This window comes from Toxorhynchites rutilus, chromosome 3 (genome assembly GCF_029784135.1).
Source record: "Toxorhynchites rutilus septentrionalis strain SRP chromosome 3, ASM2978413v1, whole genome shotgun sequence".
NCBI classification, from domain to species: domain Eukaryota; kingdom Metazoa; phylum Arthropoda; class Insecta; order Diptera; family Culicidae; genus Toxorhynchites; species Toxorhynchites rutilus.
In genome coordinates this window covers 5,212,641-5,237,465 of record NC_073746.1, presented here as the reverse complement: position 1 = coordinate 5,237,465, position 24,825 = coordinate 5,212,641, and the positions used below count along the sequence as shown (strand labels likewise).

The window sequence follows — 24,825 nt, the reverse complement described above, 5'->3', positions numbered from 1 at the left end:
AGAAGAACGTCTACGTTCCGTCAATGTTCACATGCAGTCAATGCTTCCACCAGCACCGTCACGTCAAATGCCAAACGAATGATTCAATTAATTTTATTCATGGTGTCGCCACCTACAACAATTTTGAATTGCAATGCACTCTTTCAAATCAGCATGCCTAAAATCAGTTTCGAATTTTGGAAAATTCAATGGGAATCATTGAATTCAATTATTTAAATGCTTAAACCCCGTAGTCCGACCCTTATTCAACAATAATAATAAATAGAATAATTCTCTCAACTAGTCGCGAATGATTTTCACTCCGAAATTTGGAGCTAAGCGATATGTTGGCATAAAAAGTACAGTAAGTTACTTATAATGCGATATGCTGAGGCACCACTTAGTGTCGTATTGGAGTCGATTTTGATCAGTAATCGGCCATTCGCGACTGTTAGCGACTTTCAATGTGGGGCCATAATTTGGGCCCCGAATTCAATATTTACAAAAATGTCCAATTAGAGGTAAAAATGTCTAATTAAACGTGTTGCATCACAGATCGGTTAAATTAGCTTAATGTCGATTTAAATGTAAATTACTGTACAACCAAATCAAAACAAAAGCCGAGACACAAAGCCCAGACAAAAACCGTCCGTCTCCGTCAATTATTCTTTCCTACAAATCCTGCCGGTCGTTTTCGTTGAACGTATGCTGACGGGTCGTTACGTTGCTGGTGTATGTGAATGTTTTCATGGGAATTGACGGCAATTATTTCACTGTCGACACATTCAAATTTTTTCTATATTTATTCAAAACTGTTTTGGCCATTCTGTTAATAACCAATTAATTAAATAGATTCACAAAACCACATGTTTATCATATAAAACATGATTCTCTCGCACCGCAGCATAATCAATTTAATAGAAGTAATATTTTCGATTATATCAAGAAAATATTTCTATTTACAATCATTATGTACTTTTCCAGTACTTGATCGAATTCGTGATAAAACAAATATATAATCTACTTTAACATTCTGTTTGTCCTGTTTTCATGGCAGAATTGCTTGAAAATGACATAATCGAAATAATAAATCACATGTACTGTTAGATAACCAAATATCATTCAATTATTATCATCATCCAGCTTTGGATTTCCAGCTATTGTCAAGACGGATACGCAAAACAGCACAAATCCAATTTCTAATTGAATTTAATTTGTCCCCATAACGCCGAAGAAATGATAAATTCGAAATATCAAATCTAAAACAATCTGCCTTTTAAGAAGCTCTCAAAAGCAAAAGTCTTGATCTTCGAAGAAGTAAAGTGTATATCACGCTATATAATTTAATTTCGATTTTTTTTCATGAAATTGCCACCGTCGACTATTCAAGAATTATAATTGGTTTTTTTTATTACCGGTGACTTTCGATTCTAATAACGTTGACATCGTGCCTCCTTGAAGCTCCATACTCAGATAATTATACATGATCAATTCAGCACACAACCGCACATAACCGACGAAATCACTTTCGCTTTATAGTTTAACAAAACATTTTTTTTTAATATTTTTTTTTGTTAAACACCCATGTGGTAAATATGCATTCACTTATAATCACCATACCATAACGCTACCGAAACTATGTTTGTTGCTTGACCCGCTTTTTTTTTGTTATCCCCACACCAATAATTATACCACACGATCATATTTTTTTTACATTTTTTTTTAAATTATTCATCGATTGATCTACAATTTACTTCATTCTACTTCGTTATTATTAGCTTATATGAACAATTCGATTTTCAGTGTTGTCCTATTTTTTTGTCCCATTATCTCCACTTTTCTTCCCAATGAAACCGTATCATTGAAAGAACCATCCTCCGATTTCGTCTGCGTATACTAAAGAAATCTCTTGAACAAGTCTGACAAAACTACATCATCTCTAAATTATCCAATCGATTTTCTAAATGAACTTTCAAGACAACGACTTCCATTTATTATGTCCCACGATTTTCAACATGGCCAACATTTCCTTTATTTACATACATGGCCAATAGGTGAACCTATCCCACGACTTTCATGGCCGACGAATTAATTTTCGTCCCACGACTACCTTTTGCATGGCCGATAGGTCCTACCTATCCCACGACTTTCATGGCCAACGAAAACTTATTCGTCCCACGACTTGCATGGCCAACGAAATCTTATTCGTCCCACGACTTAAATTAAATCATGTCCCACGTTTTCAAAATGGCCGACATTTCCTTCATTTAGATGCATGGCCAATAGGTAAACCTATTCCACGACTTTCATGGCCGACGAATTAATTTTCGTCCCACGATTACATTTTGCATGGCCGATAGGTCATACCTATCCCACGACTTTCATGGCCAACGAAATCTTATTCGTCCCACGACTTCAATCAAATTATGTCCCACGTTTTCAACATGGCCGACGTTTTCTTCATTCAGATGCATGGCCAATAGGTAATCCTATCCCACGACTTCCATGGCCAACGAAAAACGATTTCCGTTCCACGATTTCTTTTATTTTTTTCCATTGTCCCACGATTTCTAACATGGCCGACAACCAATGCACTTTTCATGGGTGACGAAACAAATTTCCGTCCCACGATTTCAATTTATCCTTTTATTTTATTTGTCATTTCAATTTCACTCAATTTCAAATTCACTGCATAGCCAATTGGTACCATGACCGACGAATAAAATGTTTATCTCACTATCAAGAATTCTATCCACTTTCTTTCCGAGCTCCATTTTATTTTCATTGCACTAATTTTCACTGAAGGCTGCTACCGACTGCGCCATTGTCGTAACCACTCCACGCCGTTTAAATCAACCGCTCGTCACAACAATAATCCAGAGACTGACTTCCAAATTCACTTCACAACTCATTCTCGAGAGATCGTCAAGTCCTCGTGTACCTCTCGATTTTTTCGCTGTACCTCATGTATGTCATACAGAAGAGAGGAGAATGCGTTCGTTTGACACTCCCGATTCGCAATCTCATTAACGTTTCCGTTTTTATTTAGCAGCATTATACACCCTCAAATTCATATTCGCTATAACAGAGAGTTTTAGGTTACTCCGATCCAAGATGCTAAACTATAGGTGTTTCGTTCTTGACACTTTCATGACAATACGTGAGACGAGTTGCGAGACGTAGCTTTCTGCATTGTTTACTTTTTGTTTGGTTGTGTCGTTATGGTTTCATATCAACTCGCTGAGGAAAACAACTGAAGAAAGAAATAAGCAAATATATATTCGTGAAAAATAGTGTACTAGAGCTGCAATAAGGTATTTATATTACATATTATTCAATAGTTTTGGGGGACAGTGAGGATTTGAAGAGCTTGTGAGTGTGATTAAAGTGCTATAAGTCTAAGAAATCTGTTGTCCAACTCCTCCACAGATAATCGTTCATCTCGCGGTTCTCTATCATGCCAAAATTATATTGTGAATATCTTATTTTCTTCAGATGCCGTATTATTGTGCAGTAAAAGGATGCGGAAACAAGGTCCGCATAACGAAAAACAACCCGGACATTGTTTACCACACTTTCCCCCGAGATGGAGATAGACTTCATAAATGGATACTTTTCTGTGGCCAATTACTTTCAACAACTTTTTCCGGATCTTCTGGCGTGATCGATAGTCGTGATTCCAACAGTTTATTTCACCTGTAATATATTAGCAACACAAAAGTCCACTAATTTGAAAAATAAACACGAACCTGTTGCAATCATTGTCAACCTCCTTTTGCTCTAGCAAAACCAATTACTTGTAACAGCCCTTCCGGATCTTCTGGATCTGGTAATCTCGCAATCAGCGCTATTTCTTGTCACCGTCGCCGTAAGTACTTTTTTCCTCGCCGATAGGATCCAAACAGAAGTACATCTTGCTTGGAAAAAAAGCATTGATTGCGCGGCTAGAAGCTAAAACATACTCAAAACATCCTTCTGCACTGTTTTTAATTCGACCGCTGATTGTAGATATCTGAAAAAGTAGAAGCAATTATGAGAAATTGTTATACGAAAAAATCCAGAACATTACCTACCTACAGTAAAGCGCGAGCAGCTATTTTGCCGACGAATGAATTTGTCACCAAAAGATATGATATGTTTTGTAAACAAATTTGTTTTTTCACGAGCAATGGCCGAACAGCAATTTTGACATTGCGGTCCACCTATAGTATAGCACCTTGCTCCGATCTTTCAGAGCATATCAACAAATAATTCAAAGCTCCTGAACAGATGAAGCACTTGTTATTAATTATTATTATTTTGTTGCTACATCGAATGAATTTTATTATATCTATGTACTGTTTTCATAACACCAATCCTATCTCCCACAGCTTTGCATACCTTTTCGAAGTGATTTTTCCCGTTGCATTTGTGAAATCGTTTACCAAGAGCAGGACAGGAGCCTTTAGAGAACTCATGACGATCTCCACAAAACTTACACCGTTGCGATTGATTCTTAGATCGAAATTTAGCTTTAGTTATTTTGTTTACTTCCACTTCCGAATAGGATCCTGAAAGTTCCTGTGATCGCTTCGCGGTAATCTCCTCAACTCTACAAATATCAATGGCTTTTGTCAATGTGATGTCAGCAATGTTCAACATTTTGGTTCACATACTTGACCACTTGTTGGACGTGACTACCTTATATGCGATAAGTTCCGTTTCTAGCACTCCGAGCTTAGCCATTTTTGACAGGTTCTTAAGACGAGAGACAAAATCGTCGATTGATTCACGAGCCAGCTGCGTTGCAGAGAAAAAATCAAGACGATCCACTATAATATTTCTCTTAGCCACGACTTTCTCTCGTATAGCAGCCAATGTTGCTTCCGGATTATCACTTTCTTCTGCTGTTAACTCGAAGTTGAAAAACTTTTTTCTTGACGGCTCTCCTATGACCGACAGCAAGAAACTTACTTTTTGCGGATTTTCCTCCTGCGGCCAACGATCCATACCAATAGCCTTGGCGTAATCTTTCCAACTTTTCTCGAAAAAGTCCATGTTCTCCTGCATGTCGCCCTCAACTGCTAGAGGCGACGGCTGTGGAACCTGCACATTCGACGCATTTGGTTGCTGAAGCTGTACTGTTTGAGCCCGATTCTGGATTGCTTGCATTCCTTCCATCATTTTTGTGAACATTTTCATTTGCTGGTCCAGCAACATTTTCATTTGGTTTGGATCCATTTTGATGAGGATCACAATATTCACTCACGATCCTGATCGAAAAAAAAACGAAATGGCCGCCGACACGACGCGACTTTAGAACGATTTTTTTTTCTCGGATTAAATTTCGGTTTTCTACCGACGATTTTTCGCGATTTCGATTATAATGACGCGGAAATTCACTTGAAGCACACGTTAGCTTCTGACACCATATTATATGTAGTTTGAATAAAACGCACTTGATAAAGTCTAACGATATTATTTATTAACAATTTATTAACCAGCGTACTCCACTCTTTCAAACTCTAATTCGTTCTGATGATGATGCAACCGGAAACTTCCAATCAGGCAAGTTGCAAGAAAATAAGGGAGAGGCAAGACACGAATAACAGCTATGCAGGGTTGTGCTCCATAGGTGTGTACAATACTGCAACACTGACATCTCTACTTATCGTCACCTTCCCGGTTCTAGCATCTACCAATCGTAATCCCCCTTTAGTTCCTTCACTGTACCCCATAAACTTCAGCTTCACTGCCTTTTTGTCTAGCTTACTTCGGGATTCTTTGAGCACATGACCATAGCAATCAATGCCGAATGGCTTTATATCGTTCAGATTGGGTTTTTGTCCAAACCATCGTTCATAGGGTGTCCCTGCGATAAATGAGACGGTAATCGGTTTAGCATATAATTTGCTGTAACGACTGCTTCCCCCCAAAAGCGATTATCCAGTCCTGAATCAATTAGCATGCATCGTGCCATTTCAACGAGATATCGATTTTTTCTTTTGGCAACCCCGTTCTGCTGCGGTGAATATGGTGCAGTAATCTGACTAATGATACCGTTAGATTTAAGATAAGCTCGTACCTGTTTGCCGATGTACTCGCCACCTCGATCTGATCTGAGCACCTTCGGCTTACACCCAAATTGTGTCCTCACCATTTCAACAAATTCTTCCAGCTTCTCCAGCGTATCGGACTTCCTCCGCAGAATATAAACAAAAGTATATCTGCTTATGTCGTCGATCATAGTAAGGAAATATCTTCGACCACTAAGCGTTGCCGTTCGCATCGGCCCACAGAGGTCTGTATGCACCAAATCCATAACGGCAGACGACTTGGACCCGGAAGCCTTCGAGAAGGCTTTTCTGTACATTTTCCCTTGTATGCACACTTCACAGTCATCACTACATTCACAGCCTTCGATTTCGAAACCATCCGCCAGATTACACATCTTCATAACAGCGTCCAAATTTCCTTGGCCCAAACGGCGATGCCAACCATGTATGTAGTCACTGTCTTTCTGCACTAATGAAGCAGATTCACCTCTCACTCGCAAAACAAAAAGATTGTGCTTCAGATATGCGTGAACACCAACATCTCCGCCGCGAGCTATTCCAGCTCCTTTTCTATCAAAAGTTATCACAAAACCCTTGTGCACCAGCATTTTCACGGACAGAAGATTAGTGTTCATTTCCGGCACAAACAGAGCTTCTTCTACTGTAATTACGCGACTTCTTACACTACTTCTCGAACAGTTCGTCAAGAGTGTCAAAGAAGTCACGATGATTCACTATGTGGCACGTAGCACCCGAGTCTAAAATTCACAGTTTTTCTGATGGCTCAGGACCCACGGTTAGGAATGTCCAATGACAGTCTTCTTCTGGAACATTCACCGCACTATGAATCTTTTCTTCGTTCTGAGTCGTATCTTTATTCTTCTTCCATTCCTTGAACTTTTCACACTCGACTTTCTTGTGCCCGGACTTTTTACAGAAAAAACATTTTCCACTGTTGGCACTCCGCCCGACTCGCAAGGCCACCTCGGAATCTTCATCGTTATCATAGCGATTCTTTCTCTTTTGCCACTCATCTATTAACTTTCCTTTCACTAGATTTGATGTTAGATCTTCATCTGAACGGACCTCCAACGCAGTTACGAGTGTTTCGTACTCATCAGGCAAGCTACTGAGCAATATCGCAACGAGCCAGTGATCATCGAGTATTTTATCGTCCTGCAGATTATTCAACTTCTCGAAAAGTTCCGTAATGCAAGCGATGTGTGCTTCCATATCTCCGCCTCTCTCGAGCCTGAGGCGACAGATTTTCCGCCTCAGAAGTGATACTTTTGTCGTGAGTGTACGTTTGACATGAAATTTCTCCAGGTTTTCCCATGCCTTTGCCGCAGATTTGGCCTTCCGAATGTGGATCAACTGACCATCGTCCACTGCCAAACCAATCGTTGCCATCGCTTGGTTGTTCTTGCTGGTCCATTCCGGGGTCACCACCTCAGGCTTCTCCTCACTTATGACACTTCTATTTTCTTCCTTCAAAAGGATTAGCTTCATCCGGAAGCTCCAATTGTCATAATTTGACCCGTTCAGCTTGGGGCTTTTTCGCCGGTAGCCATGACAGTAACAAACGAACCGAAACGAAAATCCGACCGAAAACAAACAACTCAAAAAACGGTTCCGCGCACTTTGTTCACCTGCTCCGCTGTGCCCATAACCTATTGGCCAGAGACAGTTTTCGGATGTTACGAAAGAAACACGCAGTTTATCACGGAAAAACTAGCATTTAATGTAGACGCGACTATTTTTACGACCGTTCCAAACGCGACTATTTCGAACCGTCGTGTCCAGTTAGGGAATAGACACACAATAAATGGATATGGAAGGAGAATTATCTCTTAAAATTTTCATTGCTTGAGGATAGCTTCATTACTATAAAATAATCGATTATTATGATAAAGATATCAGCCATTCCATGCGAAACCAATATAGTGGTTTTCAGATTTTCGTTAGAATTGGTAGCTTTGTTCTTTATTGCAAAATATTAGACTCGTATATTTTTTAATTTTTTCATTAAAGTACCAATCTCCATTTTAGAATGGTCCAAAAATCATGTTTTCCTAAATGACATTAACGAAAAAAAAACATAACTTTTGAACTACTGGACCGATTCAAATTATCGACATATCTTATTAAATCCAATCAACAAATTGTTTGAACAAGTATTAAAATTGCAAAACTTTGGATTTTGTTTTCGTATTTATTGTTCTTTTTTATAGAGACAAAGAGGGCTATATTTTTTGAGGTTTTTTTTCACATAACATCCAAAAATCAGAGGCTTTTTTCTAAGTTCTAATAAAAAAGACGACAAAGTTCCCTCAGGAAAAATCAGGAATTCAGAAATCTTCGCCAGACGTCTACACTGTGCATTCGTCATCGCGGATGGTCATTAGATTCATAGTTAGTCGTAGAGTCATCGTAGTGATACAATTTATAGTTAACTTTGTAGATCAGTCCTCTAAACCCCAGGTTTGAGTTTGAGACGTTTTATTTTGACACTTTTACTTTAATACTTCAATGATTTGAAGTAAGACTACGTCTTTCATTATAGTCAATATTTAAATATGAAACTAAAATTGTTCAACTGAACCAGAAACATCTTATGCCACGGATGAATTTGACAACCAAACACCATCTGTCAATGAAACGTGCATGAACGCATTTTCCACATCGCAAAAGTAAAAAGAAACACTTCGATAGTTGTTTGCGGCTCCGCAGATTTGCTGCAATATTTTAAATAGAAACCAAATTTGCGTTCCTAGCAGTGTAAATATTTACAATCGGTTTTGTTTTTATCCGGATTTTCGAGGGTCATTGCCCCCGAACGATTCGATCGTTCCAAAATGTTCAAAATTATCAAATCTGGCCGACAGGAACTACATTACGTAGATTACACATCGAAAGAAAATAATTGCGCTACGCCTCCACTGTTGATAACTTCCTACACCAATAACGGTGCCAAGCGTCGGTTTGTTAAAGTGAACGAAGAAATGTTCGTGAAGGAAATCAAGAAGCGACCGATCCTGTACAACACCACCTTGAAGGACTACAAACGCTTCAGCACCCGGCACGAAGCCTGGGCCGAAGTTGCCGTGGCGATGAATTTGTCCGAGCAGGAGTGCAAGAAACGTTGGCGAAGTTTGAGGGATGCCTTCATGAAGGTGGTGCGCAACAAAAATGAGGAAGAACGAAAAACTTGGATCCACTATCGGCTGCTGGAATTTTTGCTTCCGTATATAGGCAATAGGTAAGTGTCGATTTATGGGAAGATTTTTTGTTGATTTCACATCCTATTTATTTTGAAGAATGAAAAAATCAAAAGCTGTGGAATTCCTAGAGGATTTTGAAAACGACGAAGAAACGGAGTTCATCGAGCTTGAGGAAGACATTGAATTGTACGATGGATCGCGAGAACCTATAACTGTTTCATATGTTACCGAGGACGGAAAGGAAGTGTTTCAGATGGTATGTGAACTGTAGAAGTAGTATTCGTGTCATCTATTGAAAACAAATGTAATATTTGACAGCTTCAAGATCCCGATACCATACCGGAGGGTGCTGTAATCGGTATTGAAGAAACAGAAGAGGAGGATGAAGGTGAAGAAGAGGCAGAACAGGGTGTTATTCAGGATATTCATCATCCGATTGAATATGATGACCAAGAAATCGAGACTCCTCAAGAACAGCATCATTCGGAGAGCATTCTTTACGAGGAAAGGTTGGACACATTTGAAACATGTGAAAAACCACTGATCCAAGAAGAAGTTATCAAGCAAGAAGCACATTCCGAGCCGGATGTTGATGAGATACATGTAGAGGAGATCGAAATGGATTTACTGATGTCAGAAGATGCCGAAGGAGAACACAATTGTCCTGAACCAGAACCACAATCTATTGTAAATATGGATCCACATTTTTCTGAAGATTCGTCGTTTCCAGAAATGAAAGTATCGACAGTCGTACAGGGAACTGATACCCCAACACAATCGAATGTTTCCTCGCAAACATCCCCACCAGTTGCACAAATTCAAAGTCATCCCGCATTGCAAGATGAAAGCAAGGTGCTACCAACTCCTGCACAAGAATCACAAGATAAATATGATGGGGCGGATGCTGATGAACGATTTCTCCTATCTTGTGCGCCAATTCTACGGCGATTATCAAGCAAAAAGAATCAATTAGCTCGGCTTAAGTTTCAGCAATTGCTGTACGAACTAGAATATGACGAGAAATACAATAGCTAGTGAAGGATTTTTCGACCCAATCGTTTCAATGCAAGCTCTCTTAGTCAGTGTAAATATTTATTTTGTAAAACTAATTAAGATATTCAAATATTCGCACACTAGCACAATAAAATACTCGCTGAAATGATTACGATATCACTTGCGACTGCAGCTGCTGCATTCGCGTGGTTAGCGAATGTTAATACAAACTTCAACTACTGCTTTCAATCGATCCGATCGCTAATGTCGAGTGAGAACTGTCCTAAATCCGGATTGTGACGATTGCTGCTGCTGCTTCCATCGCTGGCAGTGTCAACCACGCTGAGGAAAAGCTCCTCCAGTAATGGTTAGGATTGGCTCGTGAGGCTCGCCATCAGGAATTCCATCTTGTTGTGGAAGTTCTTGCCCTCCATCTTGTCGAAGCGTACCTGAGGGCAGAGAAACGTAAAGTTATTTATGATACATAGATAGGAATGTGAAACATGGTAACTGAACGACTGGAAAACAATACTTGAAAACTAAAGAATTAGCAATCGACCGACGCCATTCGACACAAGACTTATGAAAACGACAGCGACGGAGCACATTAAGCTTAAATCATTCCTTGTTGATAAATTGAAAGAGCCGGAATGATCTGTCATTGCTACGTACTATCCAGGTGTCTCGTTACGTGGAAAGAGACCGGAAAAACTGCGTGCAGAAGCATCGACTTAAGATGTGGCAAACAAAATTGTTAACCAAAATGAGCAGTGCAACAAATTTTTGCCTTGGTTTCTTTTTATGATTTTTTATTTGTGTCTCAAAACTAAACATCGCCGAATGTTAACCCTTCTTCTTTTTCTTGAATGGCACTAACGTTCCTGAGAGTATTACTTGCGCCAGTTTTATTAGTACACAATTGAGATTTTCATGACAAATAACACGCCTCGAATGCATTCTGAGTGGCAAACTCTAGAATACGCGTGACCACAGTGCAAGTCGGAGGAAATTTCTTTGACGAAAAATTCCCCCGACCAGAACGGGAATTGTAATTTTGTATTCTCTGCTATCGAATCCATAGCCCATATCACCATTTGTACGCAATACGTATCGAATTATCAGTGATACTTTATTTGTCGCTAGAGGTTCCCTCCAGAATAAAAAGGCGTTTAGAAGAGGGAGAGCATAGCGCTTTCGCGAGAATATTCCCCAGCTACTTCACAGTTGCAACTAAGTGGATTTCCGAGCGGGCACTAGCTTATATACAGATTTGTGTGATTTCAATAGGCTGTTTTCGAAGAAATTTTGAAGCTTCAATAGCTTGGATCCATAATCAACAAGCATGTAACGAATAGACATTTTATCTTGAAGTGATTTCGTTCAGTCGGCAAAGAGGTATCAACGCTCGAAATCTTGTTTCCTCAATGTAAAGCTCTCGTATCCGAAACATCGAAAATACACCCGAGTATAGAAATGAAAGACGGAGTCCTACGTCAAAAAAATGCGACCTACCTCCTTGAAATGCCCTCCGAGATGTTCCCAGTGTCGACCCTGCACCAGCGAACCGGGGAAGAAATCCTTCCCGGGGCTCTGAGCGATGTAAACCTTCACATCGATTTGGGGATCGCACCGCACCTGGACCGCAATCAAGCGGTCACTATTGGGCGAGGCTAACACACACGAGCTGGCGTTGCCCAGCGGTTCGACCGCTCCGATCCCCAAATGGCTGCTGTTGGACAGTATTTGCCACGCCATACACTTGGCCAGATTCTGCAGGCATATGATTTGGTGCTGGCTTATCTGGCACAGAATCAAATCGCGCAGCTCGCACATCTCGTAGGACATGTGCATTATGCGCCCATCTCGACAAATACATTTGAGGGAGCGTTCCTTGACGTGGATGACGAGTGAGGTCCGGAGATTGGCATCGTATCCGTGGGATGTGATGTTGATTTTCACACAGGACATTGCTGGACTGTTCATAGCGTTCCAATGGGAGGTGATCTGTGGATCCTTCACATCTCTGGCAAGGGTGTCCAGCACGTACTGAGCCCGGCGTCTGGTGAAGATGTGCTGAGCTTGAGCTATGATCTGTTCCAGCAGCGTTTGAGATTTAGTCATTTCAAGCAATTCGTAACGATCGAATGCAGAAGGACCCGCCATCATGCGTTTCTTGCTTGGTCCAAGTGGAGCACTAGCTGGATGAGGGAAGGGGTGGTGTGTATTTTTATGGTGAAACTCTCTGAGCAATTGATGAAGCGAATGTTCCAATACATGGTCGTGATCCTTAATCGGCTCCGAGCTGTTGTTGGAATCGGATGAAGTTGAATGACAAAGCGATATAATCAGCTGAATGCCGGGCAGCAGTGTTGCTCTAATTTGATTGCCAACAACTACATGTGGAATCGGAGCCTGAAGCTGAACTGCTTCTCTTGCCAACTGATTGAACAGTTCCTTACAGAACAATACATTTTGGGCAAACTCCAACGTTTGCTGCCATGCTCCTGCCTGAGGACAAAGTTGGGTTGATCCCATCATGTTAACAGTTGCCGAACACAAATCCTCTTGATCCTTTTGCGTTATTACTTTAATAAACGCTACACCTTGAAGTTCGGTCGGAACATTCACTCGCAACGCAGAATTGATCTTAGGACCTGGTGCAGAGCCTGCCACCAAACCAACCGTTCCTCCGGCAATACTGCTGCCCTCTTCACTGGTCTCATCGTCCTCTGCTTTCGTAACTTCAAACATACCGGGATGCATGAATTTCGACCCAGCGGTGCGATAACTCAAGTCACCGATAATCGTATTGGAAACCTTCTTCAGTCTCCAATTTCGCCTCAGCCTCAAAAGTTCAATATGAAAATCAGGTGTGCTTCGGTTCCCACCCTGATCAGTGTGTGCCGTTTTCAACCGCTCTGCGCCGGTCAATAAAATATTCGCTGCGCTTGCGAGAGCTTTCTTCCTCGCGTAAACCTGCACCATCGGCTTCACTTCCGGTGGTTCCTGTGGGATAGGATCCAGCACCATAAATCTTTTCTCTTTGGCAATCGACAGCACATCGGACAGAACGCACACCTCGGTGTATGTTTCTTTCAGCTTGTTTCGCACCGAATCCCATGGCCACAAACTAGACTGGAAGTGAGCGGCTGGATCCTTGGATTCATCATCTTTCTTTTCGTCCTCCTTCTTGATGGTTTGCTGCACTAAATCGATATCGTTAGCTGTTTTACTGAAATCTATCTTGGCGGCGCACTTCGCCAAATGTTCAGACAATGTTGGTGGCCTGCGGAAGAATTGTCTGTAGAGGAAAAACAAACATGAAACTGTGAACCAGAACTTACAGTTGATATATTTCCGTTCCATCGTACGCAATTTCCTGAATTTGGTTTTCGATGGGAGCCTCGACGCTAATATTGGCCGAAATAGACATTGCATGCGGCAAACTACGGTATTCGCGGAGGTTTAAAAGACCAATACGGGGAAAATTTATATTTACTTGCAGTGGAATTCAACGACGAGAAATGCTGCCTGCTGTCTACTCGAAGAGTATTTGACGTTTTATGTTTTGCTTATTCGCTAGAGAGCCTGTTGAATGGAGAGTTACTACTCGATTCTAGTGTACCAAAATCTCTGCTGGCGTGCTCTTAAGGTGCTGATACACTGTTTGGCCATGATGCCAAATATCTCACATTTTTGACAGTTAAAATATGATTAACATTATCAAACATATTAGATACAGTTCACTATAACTAAATATTTATTTCCTGTTTGCTTTATTTGTTTTTGAACATGTGCCTCGAACCATACGCTAACATACGTTAATATTCCAGTCAATTTTTTCCACGTTTGATGTTTGACATTGATTATCACTGTTGATGATCGAGTACTGATAAACAAAGTAGTATTTGTACCAAATTTTGTCTTTCAAAAAGTGTCAAATATTTGTATTGGCAAGTTGAGTCAGTAACAGCGAGGAAGCAGCACCCCTCTGATGACGCTGGATTGGTGATCTGTGCATCGGTTCTATTGGGTGTCGCATCGGTATCTCCATCAAAATAAAGAAGTTCAATGAAATAGCTTTTGCCATTACGCTATTGTGTTTACATTGTAGACGAATGAATTGTAAAGTTCAAAGCCTTTTAAAAACAAAGAAGAAGAAGAAATTGACATTGTTGCACGCGGGTTTTTAAAGCTCCGCGAAAAACTGTGTTCTGTCTCATTAGAATACTTTTTTTTAAATGTTAACGTTAATAACTATTTTCACTGCGAACGAATTTGGATGATTTGCATACCAATACATTACTACACTGAGTTTATTTTTTACGCGAAAAAAAATCGCGTTTTCTGTCAACGATTCAAAATAATGAAAACTGGAAACATTCATATTTTATCATATATTTTTTCGCCCGATTTGTGTACTCACCTACCCGTAACTTCAATAACGGGCAACTAATACGTTCTTTTCTGTCCGTTTCGAACTTATTTGGTATAAATAAGCCATTCGCGGTAAGAAATCGCAGTCTTAAACTAGCAAGCCAAGGGAGTGAACAATACACAAAATTCAAGAATGGAACAGAAGTGCAATTTTTTTCACATACACTATCAACAGCCTCGAAGAAGAGGTACCCTGCTGTATCGAAGTGTGTAATGACAATGGAGACGCATGCAGCAAGAACGTCAGCCATTCTAAAAAGGAATAAACGCAGGATAATGTGTACAAAATTGTTCTTTGTCGATTTTCTCAATCATTTGCGCTGGACGATACAAGTTTCTTTTTTAGTTTCCAAACGGCACAAATATTTACATACGGGAAATTATTGTGCCAGAGCAGATAAGGGAAAGTATACAGAATTTTGGAATATGGACGTTTAGATACAACGTACCTTTCATGCCTACAATCGCCTACAGCGCAGCTCCATCGCAAACTGAGGACAGATCCAAACAAACGAAACGCGCTCACAGCTTTTGACGACTCTCTCCATCAGAAATTTATTATGGAAGATCCAAAAGATGCTTACATACACATAATACACGAATCGAATACGATGTTCGTTCTACAATGCAATGAGAGAGGAGAGAGGAAACACTGCGATTTAAACTCCGCTATTTCTCGATAGATCGCTGAGATATTTGCATCAATCGATAGGAAATATTCCTGCGTTCAAATTGCAATAAAGAAAATTCTACATCCTTTGGAACTAATCATTGGAACAACTGGGAAATGATCCAAATGAAAATCCCGCATTCTGATTGGTCCATTGGCACACGCAATCTATGCTCTCCTAGCTGTGCTGTAAAAAGAGAGTATTGTAGCGATAATAATGCAACTGTCACGTTGCATCTAACGGAGAATTAAATGGAAAATGTTACTAAATGAATATTGAAATCGTTACCATAAGGTTGTTTTGATGTTTTATTTATTAGAAAAATCTTGTAACGATATCCTTTTAGGGATGCTAGTTATTCTCTATCAGATTTCCAAGCCCGAAGGCATTTTGAAATTGTTCAAATTTCTAATTAAAATTCTTACTTCATGTCATTTGAAAACTTGAAACATGTCATCATCATGTCAAACACATTTTTCATTTAATATTTTTCACAACCTTTCATAATTTGCGAAAAAATATTCGATGCAGAAAATTTTATTTTATTTCGTAATTTTTATTTTGAAGTGTGCTCACTCCACCTAAAATCCATTATTGTCATTGTCGCTTTCGAAATTCGAAAAATAAAGCTCAAAGTCGCCAATGCTGATGGTGCAGATGGAACAAACAACAAAAAAAGTAATGAAATGTTAATCGTTTTCGCATACTATGGTTGCATCAACTGGAAAACCGCCACTATAAATGTTAAAGTTATATCATCAAGAAGAAAAATAACGCTTTCGATACGTGCTCATTATTCTCGTGCTCGTCGTATTAATCTCGCGCAGAAAAAAAAGGACGACTCTCTCATCACCACTAAAAGTTTCTTCTAAAAAGTTATTCAAAAAACTTCGGTGCATTATTAAATAATATTCAAAGTGATACACAAGCGGATTGAAGGCCGAGGACATAGTGAATGCGATGCGACGCGGGCGCGGGTGCGGGATCGTTGGCGGGAAAGCTCTTTTGTTTACGACTGTTGAAATCAAATGCAAACCGCAAGTAAACGCGATGCGATTTCAATGCGGCGATACTGTAGGTGGAGTGTTTTTCCGCGTGTGAATGCAAGTGGGGGTTACCAGACGATTTTCATAAATATCTTCACAATCGAACTCATCGAACGAAAATAAAGATTGAGTTGTTAAATTATTATTTTCGTTTTGTTCGATGAATTAAATAACTTTATTCTAATTTATATAATGTATATAATGAAAACTTTACGTTAAGGGGTTTCCATATACCATGTACACAGATAAAAACGATCTCACAATTCAACTGTTTACAAAATGAAGACATGTTATCATATATGGCATTCTTGTGCTGGGTTGTTTACATGTAGAATGGAGTGGAATAAAACATCAAAAACCGCGCGATTTGAAGCGATCAGTATGTCATAGCACGCGATTAATCGCTCCGAATTGCACCGCATCGCCTTTACTATGCCCTCGGCCTAAGTTACATTTAATTGCGACATCTAGCTAATTGGGCATACCCGGGATGCGACACGTTTAATTGGACATTTTACAGCCGCGTACCATCGTTTTTTTGAAGCAGTTTTTGGTTGTTTTTATTTTTGGTTTGAGCTAGTTTTTAGATTAGGTTAATGTTTAGTCTAAATTTGTTTTAAGTTAGTTTTGCGTGGGTTTTTCCAGGTGATTGCGCACCAATCGGGCAATCGTTATGGCATCTTCTGATGCCAAATGGATATCACCAGTCGTTATCGAATGCACCATGAATTGTTTTCTTTCGGTCCAAGGCCTTGAGAACTAAAAATTGTTGCCCCTTAAGTAAAGCGCGGAATCGAATCTTTCTGACCAGAGAACTAAGTCGAAAATATTCAAACAATTATTGAATTAGCTGATCCATGAACAAACTGTCATTGAATCTTACATATTAACGAATTGGAAAAGAAAATCTAAATATTTAAGAAAAAAAATCTCATTTTGAGGTGAAACAATGAAGCAATACTAGAATGATCATGAAGCTTTAGCAATTGAAGTATTATTGGGTACCAATTTCTTCCCTTTTAACGAAAAGTAGATATAGGTAGGATGAAAAATGAAAATCTGAAAAATAAGCATGTAACGAAATTATGGAGGATTTCGAATGCTTATAACTCAGATTATAACGCAAAGATGCGATTTTCTTCGTAATAACCGCTTAAAAATATTTGCAAACGATGCACTCCATCGATGCGTATTTCTATTTCTAAGATGGATTCCATCGTTTGCAAATATTTTTAAGCGGTTATTACGAACAAAATTGCGCAAAAAATACGAACTTGCGATGTGCACTGGGGTAATATTCATCCGAAAGCAATACACTGCGTGAAACAATTTATTTAATTTAATTCTGAAATAATATTCGAAGTGATGAACAAGCAAATTGATTCAAATAATTTCGTAGGCCTACATCAACAATACAGTCGTGACACACCCTTCTTTATATATTTTTTTGTAGTTTGGCAGCTAGCCACGAATGTAATCTTATACTGTATATACCATAATGATAGCTTTTATTTTGCAAAGTTCGCGAAATGATTTTTCATCGATGGTTATTAAAACTATACAAATTTTAAAAGCGATTCACATACAACACCCACGTCACGTTCACGTTCCGTCACGTCACGTTGCGTCAATTATTCTTCCATGCAATTCCTATTGAAGCATTCACATACACCAGCAACAGCAAATCTAAGTTGCCGTTGCCGGTGTATGTGAATGTTTGTATAAGAACTACTTGGAAGAATAATTGACGCAACGTGACGGGACGGAACGTGAACGTGACGTGGATGTTGTATGTGAATCGCACTTTACCCATATTTTGAAGATTGTCATAATCCACATTTCTCCCTGTTTTATCTGGCAACACAGCTAGAAAAAATTTGTTTGAAATATTTTTACCCCAAAAACATAATTCTAACTTATGTGTGTACTTCGTTAAGTTGTCAATGTAAACATTTGCCTCAAAATCATACTTTTATGTTTTGTGTTTTGAAACAACTGGAAGTTGTTTCGTTTGTTTCCCGCAGAGATATGGCACAGCATAATGTTATAAACACATTATGCCGGCTGTGTTTGAAGGAATCCGATTCATTCGAGGAAATTTTCGGCAGAAACGATGGAAATTCTCTGGTTCTGCGTATAATGGCCAGCGTTTCTCTGGAGGTTTATCCATTGCTTCAAGTGTGATGATTGGAACAAAATTGATCTGACGTGTTTGTTGCTTGCAGGTTCACCAAAATGATAGCCTGTCGAAAATCATTTGCACCGAATGCCGATATCAGCTGGAGAAGACTTACATTTTTCGAAATAGAGTTCGCAACAATGATATCAGATATCGCCGTCATGTGAAGCTGCTAGCTGCCGGCAAATCGAGTAATTTGTTGGATGATTTGGATGAGGATGATGATGAGTTCGAGCAGAGTTTGGTGTACATTAAGACGATCGATGGGGCTAACGATGTGGCGAGGCGGAAAGAATGGGACGATCGAGTGTCCACCATGGAGTTGGAATATGAAGCTGTAAGGAAGCTTGAGAGAAGTACAATTTATGAAGAAGTAAAACAGGAACTTTTGACTAAGCAACAACAGAGATTGGTGGATGCTTGCACCAATACGGATGAAATGATAAACACTAGAAGATGTGAGAAAATCAATCCAGAACGTGAGCCAATTGTTATTACTATCAATGGAAATGGATCTGAGGAAATGAGTCGGGCTGAGGACGTAGAAATATGCCAACCAGATGATCCTTTGTCACTGCGGGAATTAACGCATGAACACCTGAATGCGGATGGGGAACCAGTAATTTTGAAGATAACATCAATAGCATCAGAACATCAGGATACGGAATTCCTCAGTCATTATGAAAATAGTATTGAAAAACAGGACGAAGAAAAGTATCTTGACGAGGAAGTGTTTATGGAAGTTGACGATGCTGAAGAAGGAAGCACAATATCAGTTCTGAATGAAGAAGTACATCCTGGCTCTGATGGTGATAACGGTGACAGAAGCGGTACTCCGGCTGGAACGGATCGTTATTTCATAACAGAAGTATCTGACCCGGAAACATTCGTGTTAGAGCATGAACTGGATCGTGAAGAGCAAGATTTGTATGGTTCGGCAGATGAATCGGAGGAAGATTTGGAGGCAGTAACAAATGCCGTTAAGGCAGAGCTGGCCGGACAGCCAGGATTCAACATCGGCGGGAGTTGCATCATGAAGGTGGAAAAGGATAATGAACTCACAAAGGTCGAGGTGCGCGGTAATGATGGATCGGTCATATGCATGGAATTCAGCACAGAACCGAAGAAAAAGGATGATTCATTGGCAGTATTGCGTGCTAAAATGGGCAATAAAATGAAATGTGCTCGTTGTCCAACAGTTTTCAAAAGCAACAGAGAGTTGCGAGAACATACGGAAACGGTCCACCCGACGACTTCTAAAGGACATACATGTGACAGATGTGAAAAGTGGTGTCCAACGAAAAGTTCGCTGCAAAGACACTACAGAATACATACGGGTAAACTCAAACTGCCTTTTCGGCGATTTATATTATTTTTCATAATGTTTTTTCTTCAGGAGAAAAGCCATTTATTTGTGCCGAATGCGGGAAGTCCTTCGTTCAGAAGGAAATACTGAAACGGCATATGCTCGTTCACTTGGACGTAAGTTCTTCTAGATGACTGAATCGATATCTATCTGTGTATCATTTTTTTTCAGGAAAAACCATATTCCTGTGAACACTGCTCTAAGCGTTTCAATCAAAAGGATCAGCTGCGAAATCACATAAACATTCAACACACGGAGAATCCGGTGATTACTATCCACAAGTGCAATATGTGTGACAAACAGTTTAAGTATGCCTCTGGGCTGAGTCGACACTTGGCGCTGCATTACGGCCGGACGTTTGCATGCTTTTGTGGCCGGATATTCACAGACAAAAGTGCACTGAAGCGACACGAAGTTGGAATTCATGGGAAGAACAGTAAAGATCAAGACGCGGATAAATAGTGTTAAGCAGATATAAAAATTAGAGGGATTGAAAATGTTATTTATTCACGAATTGTTTTAACTGTTTGAATAAGATTAAATAAAACATGTGACACTATCATATATGTATTGTGAAAGACGTATTCTTCTCATCGTTTTACGATTTTTGGTAGCATTGTTGATTGCGTTCACTCCAATCAATGTTTCATTAGATATAATAGCATTATTTATATAATTTTCACTACTAAAAATAACAAACTAAGGTACAAAAGTTTAAAGGAACTGAAATTTTAATTTCATTGTTTTTTTACATTTTCACTTATTCTATGGTAAGTTGGTAAGTCGCGGACGGCTCGAGATTAGTAGGGTAACATATTTTCATTATGAATAGGAGGGGCATAAGGAGATAATAATGAATACTATACACGGAGATTGATTGCTTTGAGAAAAAAAAACGAGACGATGAGAACTATTATATAATTCGAATCGATGATTCGATACAATCACTATCGCTATCACACCGAGCAAAATTTCGTATTTTGTAAATCGAGATAATCTTGTACCGAGCATAGAGACGAATGAACTCTCAGAGTTTAAAGTCTCTCTAATTCAATACCTTCCTTCCTTCCTTGTACCGAGCTCGAATTTCATGAGTTGCGATTGCATATATTTAGGCGTTTCTGAAATGTTTCTCAAAGGAAAATATCAGGGACGCAAACCAAAACAAAATAATTCTGTGAAGATATGCAACAAGCAAACCAAACAACTTGAAAAATCACTATCACACCGAGCAAAATCTGGAATTATAGAAATCGAGGAAAACAGCTCGATTCGTTACTCTGCTGAAATATTTAGAAACGAGTTTGAAATGTTTCACAAAGCGCTATAGAAAGAATGCCAAATCTTTTTTTTGAGACATCTGCTATGAAAATTATAAATATCTATATTTCCAAAAGTGTTAATATGGGCCCTATTATAGAAATCGAGGCGATAGAAATTTTGCTCGTTAGCTCTATTTTACTATTATAGAAATCGAGCAATTCGATAGCACCAAGCTAGTGATAGCTATCGATGCAAGTGTCAGAAATTTTCGAGTTGTTTGGTTCACTTGTTGCATATCTTCGGCGAATTATTTTGTTTTGGTTTGCGTCCTTGATATTTCCCTTTGGGAAACATTTCAGAAACCCTTAGATATATGCAATTTTCAACACATGTTCGTTTGTTTTGATCAATATTTGTTTTACGGTGCTGCCAGAATAGTCTTTTCAAGGTAAGTGTACAATCCAGCATTATTTATATTAATCATGTTACAACTTACAATGCAGAACTTACGTCCAGCGTATACTTCAGTGGCTGAAAATGAATAGACAGATAAATCACCAGCAGTTTGAACGACTCGTTGAACCAATAAAAGCGAATGTAAACATTGCTCGAGGTTTTTGTGGAGGCAGTTCAAATAGAATCCCGGTTAAGGAAAATTGGGAGAAATTCAGTGAGGAGCTTAATGCACTGAGACCATCAATGCCTCTTGCTTCAGAATGGCAGAAAGTAAGCGTTTCTTCTATGATACATATAACTTCATAAGTAAATTTTATCATTCTTTGAATTACTATCAACCGAATTTCCTACCTAAAAATTGCTTATTCTTGCTAGCGTACATTATTACGTGTTGCTTTTGTCAGAAATTTTCTTTTTTATTGCTATACTATACCAAGCTTTCTATACCATATGCTAAAGCTGAAATGTTTTGCAAAACAATAATGGTTCTTTATAAATTAAAGATTTGGATTGATATGGTGTGAAGGGTAAAGGAAACACTAGCACACAACAAGCGAGAATGTAGGGCCACAGATGGTGGCCCAATACAATAAAGCTATTGACGCCGCTACAACAAGAAATCGACGCTTAAAGAAAATTACATGCAAAAAAAATTGTTTTGCTAAAAAAGTGAATTTCATGCGTGACTCCTTACGGAATTCCATAGATTGCAGTTGTGAGAATACATGAAAATTTCATTTTCCAATAATTGTATTTTTTGTGAAGCAAATTGTTCCATGATGTCGTTTTTATTACACATCCATTTATGCATTATGCCTATTAAGTTTCATTCGTTGAGGGAATATCAGTTTTCGCCAAAACATAACCATATCAACACTCATGGAAATATAGATATTTATAATTTTCATAGCAGATGTCTCAAAAAAAATTTGGCATCCTTTCTATAGTGCTTTGCGAAACATTTCAAACTCGTTTTAAAATATTTCTGCTCCACCACTGACATTCGAGCAGAGTAACGAGTCGAGCTTCTTCTTCTTCTTCAATGGCACTAATGTTCCTAGAGGAACTTCGCCGTCTCAACGTAGTATTACTTGCGTCATTTTTATTAGTATTTAGTTGAGATTTCTATGCCAAATAACACGCTTTGAATGCATTCTGAGTGGCAAGTTCTAGAATACGCGTGATCACAGTGCAAGTCAGAGGAAATTTCTTTGACGAAAAATTCCCCCGACCAGAACGGGAATCGAACCCGAACACCCGGCATGTTAGTTATGACGCTAACCACTCGGCCAAGGGAGCACGACGAGTCGAGCTGTATTCCTCGATTTCTATAATTCCAGATTTTACTCGGTGTGATAGTGATAGTGATTGTATCGAATCCTCGATTCGATTTCTATAGTAGGGTCCTATGGTTATGTATTGGAGAAAACTGGTATTCCCTCAACGAATGAAGATTAGTATGCGTAATGCATTCATGGATGTGTCATAAAAACGACATCATGGAATAATTTGCTTTACAAAAAATATAATTATAAGAAAATGAACTTTTTCATGTATTTTCACAACTGCAATCTATGGAATTCCGTAGTCACGCATGAATCTCACTTTTCATGACAAAATATTTCTTTTTGCATTGTGATTCTGACAAAAGTAACACGTACTAATGTACGCTAGCAGGAATAAGCAATTTTTAGGTAGGAAATTCGTCTGATAGTAATTCAAAGAATATGATAAAATTTACTTATGAAGTTATATGGATCGTAGAAGAAACACTTACTTTCTGCCATTCTGAACCAAGACACATTGATGGTCTCAGTGCATTAAGCTCCTCACTTTTCCTTAACCGGGATTCTATTTGAACTGTCTCCACAAATACCTCGAGCAATGTTTACATTCACTTTCATTGGTTCAACGAGTCGTTCAAACCGGTGGCGATTTGTGTGTCCACTCATTTTCAGCCACCGAAATATGCTCTGGAAGTGGTACTGCATTCTAAATTATAACATGATTAATATAAATAATACTGGATTGAACACTTACCTTGTATATACTATTCTGGTAGCACCGTAAAACAAATACTGAATAAAACAAACGAACATGTGTTGAAAATTGCGTATATTTAAGCGTTTCTGAAATGTTTCCCAAAGGAAAATATCAGAGACGCAAACCAAAACAAAATAAATCTCTGAAGATATGCAACAAGTGAACCAAACAACTCGAAATTTTGTTTGTTTGTGTGTTTGTGAAATTTTGAAAGTTTACATGGTTTCGGGACCAAGGATGCTATATTTTTTTATATTTCTTCTAGAAAGCTGAGTTTTTTTACAAAACATATCCAAAAATCAGAGATGTGTTATTTTTCGTTTTTAAGTTATGATGTTTTAAAGTTAACATGTTTTCAGTCTTCGTTCAATTTTTCTATGCGACTAGACTGGATGTATTCAAATAGAATTCAATTAATTGGCAAATGTGTCATTTTTTTCAAAAAAAGCCCAGGTCCAGTAGTTCAAAAGTAATAAATTTTTGAAAAAAATCGTTTTTGGAAGGAAAGTGAAAAATGATTTTTTAGACCATCGGTTAACTTTGAAAAATAATAGCTCAAAAACGAAAAAAACGCCTCTCTGGTTTCGACGTATGTTATGTGAAAAATCCTCATCTTTTCAGAAAAAAAATATAAAAATATATACAGTGGAACCTCGATTATCCGCGAGCGGATGATCCGCGATGCGGTTTATCCGCGAAAGCGAGTTCCATAGTAATGCTATGGATAATCCCGGAAATTATCAGTGAAGTGTAGGATTTTGCATTTTTGTTTTGGTCATGACTTTCACATTATATGACTTCTGGTGTACACAACCTTATAGATGGATAGTTTAATGATTCCTTTATTGATGAAACATAGTTATCATGCTGAAGTATTGTGTTTGCATCTCTTTTTAGTCATTTATTGCAATATCCGCGATTTTGACTTAGCCAGACTATTCCGCGGATAATCGGGGTTCTACTGTAGTGCCCTTGGTCGCGAGACTATGAAAACAATAAAAAACGAATACAGTCAAAAATAACGAGAACAGAATTCGAATTTTCTGCAGGTGTAGTATTTTTTTCAAAAAAGGTGATTGGTTTTAATTTTATATACCGATCATCTGAATCGGTTTTGTAGTTCAAAAGTTATGAAT

At 38.7% G+C, this 24,825-nt stretch overlaps 3 protein-coding genes and 1 long non-coding RNA gene across 4 annotated transcripts; 3 read left to right on the top strand and 1 right to left on the bottom strand.

Annotated features, from left to right (window-relative positions):
- Positions 1 to 3,088: 3,088 nt before the first annotated feature.
- Positions 3,089 to 3,742, top strand: LOC129778717 (uncharacterized). Its single transcript, XR_008743484.1, has 2 exons — positions 3,089 to 3,293; positions 3,475 to 3,742. It is a non-coding gene; the product is annotated as an uncharacterized LOC129778717 (long non-coding RNA).
- Positions 3,743 to 8,665: 4,923 nt separating this feature from the next.
- Positions 8,666 to 10,464, top strand: LOC129775650 (histone acetyltransferase KAT6B-like). The gene is made up of 3 exons (XM_055780630.1): positions 8,666 to 9,273; positions 9,332 to 9,491; positions 9,554 to 10,464. Exons 1-3 carry the CDS (start codon positions 8,870 to 8,872, stop codon positions 10,268 to 10,270), a joined length of 1,281 nt encoding a protein of 426 aa, XP_055636605.1. The 5' UTR covers positions 8,666 to 8,869; the 3' UTR covers positions 10,271 to 10,464.
- On the bottom strand, positions 10,311 to 13,772 carry LOC129775649 (mediator of RNA polymerase II transcription subunit 17). Its single transcript, XM_055780629.1, has 3 exons — positions 13,573 to 13,772; positions 11,741 to 13,514; positions 10,311 to 10,677 (listed from the first exon to the last, which is right to left on the bottom strand). The coding sequence occupies exons 1-3, from the start codon at positions 13,659 to 13,661 to the stop codon at positions 10,597 to 10,599; spliced, it is 1,944 nt and encodes a 647-aa protein (XP_055636604.1). The 5' UTR covers positions 13,662 to 13,772; the 3' UTR covers positions 10,311 to 10,596.
- Positions 13,773 to 18,325: 4,553 nt separating this feature from the next.
- Positions 18,326 to 20,480, top strand: LOC129777002 (zinc finger and BTB domain-containing protein 47-like). Its single transcript, XM_055783029.1, has 4 exons — positions 18,326 to 18,542; positions 18,608 to 19,898; positions 19,958 to 20,043; positions 20,099 to 20,480. The coding sequence occupies exons 1-4, from the start codon at positions 18,357 to 18,359 to the stop codon at positions 20,387 to 20,389; spliced, it is 1,854 nt and encodes a 617-aa protein (XP_055639004.1). The 5' UTR covers positions 18,326 to 18,356; the 3' UTR covers positions 20,390 to 20,480.
- The last annotated feature ends 4,345 nt before the right edge of the window (positions 20,481 to 24,825 follow it).

Coding starts and splice junctions, on each gene's coding strand:
- LOC129775650 (XM_055780630.1), top strand. CDS start 8,870: ATGTTCAAAATTATCAAATCTGGCCGACAGGAACTACATTACGTAGAT. Junction 9,274..9,331: donor CTTCCGTATATAGGCAATAG/GTAAGTGTCGAT, acceptor TTTATTTTGAAG/AATGAAAAAATCAAAAGCTG. Junction 9,492..9,553: donor GAAAGGAAGTGTTTCAGATG/GTATGTGAACTG, acceptor AATATTTGACAG/CTTCAAGATCCCGATACCAT.
- LOC129777002 (XM_055783029.1), top strand. CDS start 18,357: ATGTTTTGTGTTTTGAAACAACTGGAAGTTGTTTCGTTTGTTTCCCGC. Junction 19,899..19,957: donor ACACTACAGAATACATACGG/GTAAACTCAAAC, acceptor TTTTTTCTTCAG/GAGAAAAGCCATTTATTTGT. Junction 20,044..20,098: donor ATATGCTCGTTCACTTGGAC/GTAAGTTCTTCT, acceptor ATTTTTTTTCAG/GAAAAACCATATTCCTGTGA.
- LOC129775649 (XM_055780629.1), bottom strand. CDS start 13,661: ATGTCTATTTCGGCCAATATTAGCGTCGAGGCTCCCATCGAAAACCAA. Junction 13,515..13,572: donor GGAACGGAAATATATCAACT/GTAAGTTCTGGT, acceptor ATTCTTCCGCAG/GCCACCAACATTGTCTGAAC. Junction 10,678..11,740: donor TCGGAGGGCATTTCAAGGAG/GTAGGTCGCATT, acceptor CTCTGCCCTCAG/GTACGCTTCGACAAGATGGA.